The sequence below is a fragment of the Plodia interpunctella genome, chromosome 16 (genome assembly GCF_027563975.2).
Source record: "Plodia interpunctella isolate USDA-ARS_2022_Savannah chromosome 16, ilPloInte3.2, whole genome shotgun sequence".
Lineage (NCBI taxonomy): Eukaryota > Metazoa > Arthropoda > Insecta > Lepidoptera > Pyralidae > Plodia > Plodia interpunctella.
This window is the reverse complement of record NC_071309.1, coordinates 9,621,394-9,626,597: the sequence shown is the minus strand read 5'-3', so window position 1 is coordinate 9,626,597 and position 5,204 is coordinate 9,621,394. Positions and strand designations below refer to the sequence as shown.

The 5,204-nt window shown below is 36.6% G+C and overlaps 1 protein-coding gene across 1 annotated transcript; it reads right to left on the bottom strand.

The window, feature by feature from the left end:
- Window positions 1–3,192: 3,192 nt before the first annotated feature.
- On the bottom strand, window positions 3,193–4,642 carry LOC128676575 (fork head domain transcription factor slp2-like). Its single transcript, XM_053756758.1, has one exon. It carries the CDS (start codon window positions 4,506–4,508, stop codon window positions 3,561–3,563), a length of 948 nt encoding a protein of 315 aa, XP_053612733.1. The 5' UTR covers window positions 4,509–4,642; the 3' UTR covers window positions 3,193–3,560.
- Between the last annotated feature and the right edge of the window lie 562 nt (window positions 4,643–5,204).

Sequence of the window (5,204 nt, the reverse complement as noted above, 5' to 3'; positions counted from 1 at the left end):
CCAGGCGCTCCGGTGGAGCAGATACTGTGTAACGAAAAAAATAACCTATATCTTCGAAATAGAAGATTTTTTATAGTAAACAATGTTATAATTAACGAAATAAACATACATATTAAAATTATTTACGGAACATAACTATATACAAATACTTTTACCAAAATAATGACAGCACAAATATAATTCTGATAACTCGCGATAACCGTATCGCTGCCCCAGATTTATCATTAGGTTATATTTACACAAACAAACAAACAAGCTATCAGTGGACATCAGGTGGGTTATATTCGATAAATTTATTTCAGTTTAATTTTTATGTCCATTTGTACTAATTCAGGAAATTGCCAAAACGCTTGATTATCAACTCTATATTTAAATTGCTTTTTGGGCATATTTCTTCTAAATGGTCTGTACAATATGCTTACATAATACCTAATTGAAAAAAAAATATATTCAAATTCAAATTCAAATCATTTATTCAGAAATTAGACCTTCACAGGCACTTTTTCTCGTCAATATTTATAGTTATTTCTCACAAGCTACAAACTACTGGCATTTCGGAACGACCACTGCTGAGAAGAAATGCCGAAAGAAACTCATTTGAACAGTGTTGGTCCCTATCATGCCAGATCGGCTTACCATTATTGTTTCTTACAATGTTTTTTTTTTCTTTCTAATAATATATAAAAGTACATAATGTACATAGTCAAAAGGTAGGTATATCAAAACAGGTTATGATTGTGATCCGAGTGCTGATTATAATATATGTAGGAGGCTAAAATTAGTTTACTTATTCTTTTTCAATATTGGACTTCAATAGCTTACTATGAAGTCATCTGGTTGTTATTTATAAAAGCGTAGTTGACTTTAAATCATAGTTAATAAGATATTTTAAATATTGGTTTGAATTTAGTGCAAAAATATTTGTGGCGTCATTTTATGCGAGCAAAACCAGGGTTGATTACTAGTCAATGAAAACTCGTGATAGACAGAGAACTTTGAACTCTCAAATCCATCCATATTTTGATTAAAATAATCTGATAGATAAGATTTTGTATAGATTTAAAAGTATTTGAAGAAACTGAACGACCTATATTCAGCAGTATATTGTTTGTTGAAATCGTGATAAGTCAAATCAACGTTAATGATATGAGTAGGAAATATAGTAATTTCAAATATGTATGCTTAATTGACATTAATACTATAACTTATACTCGTAAAACTCTGTATAAAAAAATATAGAAGGGACAACATCGCTGCATTTTTCAAAAGACGTCAATTAACAAACCTGTGTCTAGAGATGATGATCAGTACAATATTAGACCATGAAACAAGTTAACAGAATCACGAAAGGCAAACGAAGCACCTGCGACTTTAATGCCAGATTTCATTAAAGGGTGCGTTACACCAGTAAACTTAGACGTTAACATTTTATGCGACGGTTATATTTTAGGCGGCGCGCAGATTAAAATTAAAGTCTAACGCTGTTATTCATAAAAAGATAAAGCATGCTATAAGCAAAAGTATGTTTTGTCACTATCACACTTTACAAGACAGAACGGGACAAAACATAATTTAGCTTAAAGAAACACATTTCACCTCGCTACGTCTCTTGTGATGAATCATAGACGATTCAACAAACCTAAAATTCATCCAAAATCTATTCCATAAAACAGACAAAATACTGAAAAATAAGTTCTTATTATTCACGTATTAGAAAGAAAAGCCACTGACAAATTAAAATTAAAAATTCTTTATTCAATTTACGATGACATAGATCACTTATTGACGTCAAAAAAAATACTTAAACTAAGTCTACTGCCGGCTTCCAAAGCGCAGGTGAAGAAGAAGCGGCGCGACAAACTTCACCGCGGCCTTTTCTCCAAAGACGTCAATTAACAAATATATGTATGTGTCTTATACATATACATATTGAAAATTAAGAGGACGAATTCACATCATTATTAAAAAATCTCAAAATTGAAATAAATAAATAAAAACTGATAATATTTTAAATAAAATTATTGAAAATGTATATAATAACTTCATAGTCGTATTACTCATGGCTGAGGGTCGTGGTTATTACGTGGAATGAAACACACACAACTTTCTTGGTATTATTAATGGAGTGGTTTGCCATTGCCTTTTCCATTTCACACACAAGTTAATAAGAATCAACCAGTTTGCAGATTTCCTCACGACGTTTTCCTTCACCGGAAGCAAGTGGTGGACGATGAAAACTACTATAGGTACATGAGACAGATTGGTATACAAACTCATGTGGCACGAGTAGGATTCGAACCTGGGACCTTTCGATCCACATGCGGGCGTCTTAACCATTACACCACCACCGCTACACCTCCGTATATAATATATATAAAGGTAAATGTACAAAACGTACGAAATCATGTCTTAAATCAACTGACAATAGCTAATGAACAAATATAGGTATCAAAACTCACAGGAACCTCACAGTCATCCTTTTGGTTATCAATGTGAATAACGTGTTGTAATCGCGAGTTATTTATCAGTCTGATAGTTTACATGACGAGTAATGCACTGTCATTTGCGACCTTGTTATCCGCACGTATATTATTAGGTTTATCTAATTTTGTTTTAATATATTTTTTTAATTAACCTTCTGATTGTTTATCAATATATGTAGTAAATACTATGTATTTATCTGCCTCAATGCAAATTCGTGTCGCAGTTGTTTAATATTTGTTTTTAATCATTAGTTATTTTCAATTTCTATGACCAATATTACCGTAGTTACCTATATTTTGATAAAATTTTAATTATTCAGGGTATGTAAAAAAGTTAATATCAGAATTTAATAGCATGCCTTGTGATTTGTGAATTTAGATTAAACATATTTAAAGTTATTGCGTGCAATGTACCTAATTTGTCATTGATAAAGCCATCAGTGTAAATATTACTTACTTCTAGATAATATTATTTGATCAGATATCGTGTTTGTTTTTCTCTTCCGTCAGGTCTAACTGAATAGTGATTTCATTATCATTAGCAGGTAGATATTATGTTATTGTTGTAAACAGCTCTGGAACTATCACCAGCTATTTGTAAAAAAATATTCTTTTGTCCTTGATTTAATCCCAAGATAAGTATTAAGTAAGTAGGTAGATTTGTTCGTTCTCGTCTTTAGTGTTTCGGGAAATGAATAAAAAGAGGATATTATTTCGACAATACTTCTGTTTATTTATTACTCATCATAAATCTTTTAACTTAATTCTAAAACTATTCAATAAATTATCTATACACTTTGGAATTATTTACATAGAATTAAAAATACAAACAATTGCGGAATGTGATGTTGAGGTAAATAACAATATTGCAAACAGAGAGATTACAGATTACAAACAGAGACCTGTCCCGTCGGCAAAAAAGGACGCGTCTTAATAATTTAATAATTATATAGATTCTGACGCTACCTTGCCAGGAACAGGCATAATTCTTCTATTGAAAGAACCTCAACCACTGGTCCATGCACTAATACTACATCACAGATAAAGGCCGTTTTCACGGGAAATGTCCAAACCGCGTCAGTGCCGCGTCAAAACTGTCACAGGCTTGTAGATATGTGGAGATAGGGGGTGGTGCGAGGGAGATGGAAGAGATGGCAATTCAGGGCTTGATGAACCAGAAGCAGGGGGAGAATGAGCCGACAGCGGCGGAGATGCAGGCAGAAGAGGAGATGTTTGCATCAATTGCTGTCCAAGGAACGGGCTAGTTGGCATTCTCTCAGGAGAATACAAAGCGGGCGAGTAAGGTAAAGCACTGTAACCTATTTCGCCTCGGAACCCTGGGTGCACTGCACTCGGAGCCACGGGTGGAGTCTTCATTTGCATTGGCGCATATCGCTGGTATAGCAATTGAGAGTATAATCCAACTAGTTGAGAGTAGGTTGCTGGGGGATAGCCCCCAGGCATGGGTGCACCAGGGAATAGGGGCCGCTTGAAGCAGGCGAGGCGAGAACGCCCGTTCAATGCCGACCGTCGGCGCAGCTTCCCAGTGGTGCCGCCAATGAACACGTCTTCGGCTGAAGCGTCGAGCATCCAGTAATTCCCTTTGCCAGGGTCGTCGTAATGGCGCGGCACTTTCACAAAACACTTATTCAAACTCAGGTTGTGGCGGATGGAGTTTTGCCAGCCCTGCCTGTTCTCACGGTAGTACGGGAAATTGGTCATGATATATTCGTAGATTCCGTTAAGAGTGAGACGTTTTTCGGGGCTGTTGCGGATCGCCATCATAATGAGAGCGTTGTAACTGTATGCAGGTTTTTCATGTTTCTTGTGTTTCTTTTCGCTGTCTTCATCTTTAGGTTTGGTGCAGTCGACGGGCTCGGTTCCCGTCACGTCGAGTTCGGAGTCACTCAAATCTGCTTCAGCCGAGGCTCCAGTAGACGACGGGGTCGGCGACGGCGGCGGCTTGTTCGCCGCGTGGTTCATCAGTATCGAGTTGATACTGAAATCTCCTTCGAACTTCACCATGATTAACACTGTATAACAACTTATAGAACACGAGGCGCGTGCGCGCTGTAGTCGAGCAAAGAGCTAACTGTCGGCCGCGGAGGAGGGAGACCCATTTTATACTGCCGTGATAAAGCTCCGCCTAATCAGCTTGGCGCGAGCGGCTGGCCAATAGCGTGGCGAGCTTTTTGATACATAGCGGCACGCCCCCTCCCCGCTCCCGGCGCCCCCCTCGGCCCTCACCCCGGGCCGTTCCATAGGTTCGCAAACGCGAGTGAACTTTTTAGTTTGGTTTGAAAAGACGAGTGGTTTGATTTTAACTTTATTTTTGTTGAGTTCGGTGCACTAACCGATATACTGTTTTAAAACTTCAGTTATAGGCTATAGCTGTTGTAATTGTTAGTTTCGTTGTATTTGATGATATAATACTTAGGTATTTTAACTGTTAAAAATGTGGTCTAGTAGGTAGTGTAGACCGGTGAGGTATCAAGGTATATTTAATTATCAAAACACGAGTTACGTGTTAACGTTTAGGTTTGGTAATACGAAGAACATTATTGCATAGTTTGAGAATTATTAAATTAAGTAAGTAAACCTACCTTTTTAATATTTTACTTTGTTGAAATCATAGGTATATCGACGTGATTATAATGCCTACTTACTTACATTATTTTTCCTTAAAGGTCGGATATGGACAAATTCTGACTATACCTATTT

What these genes read in the sequence shown, in the direction of transcription:
- LOC128676575 (XM_053756758.1), bottom strand. Translation starts at nt 4,508, where the DNA reads ATGGTGAAGTTCGAAGGAGATTTCAGTATCAACTCGATACTGATGAAC.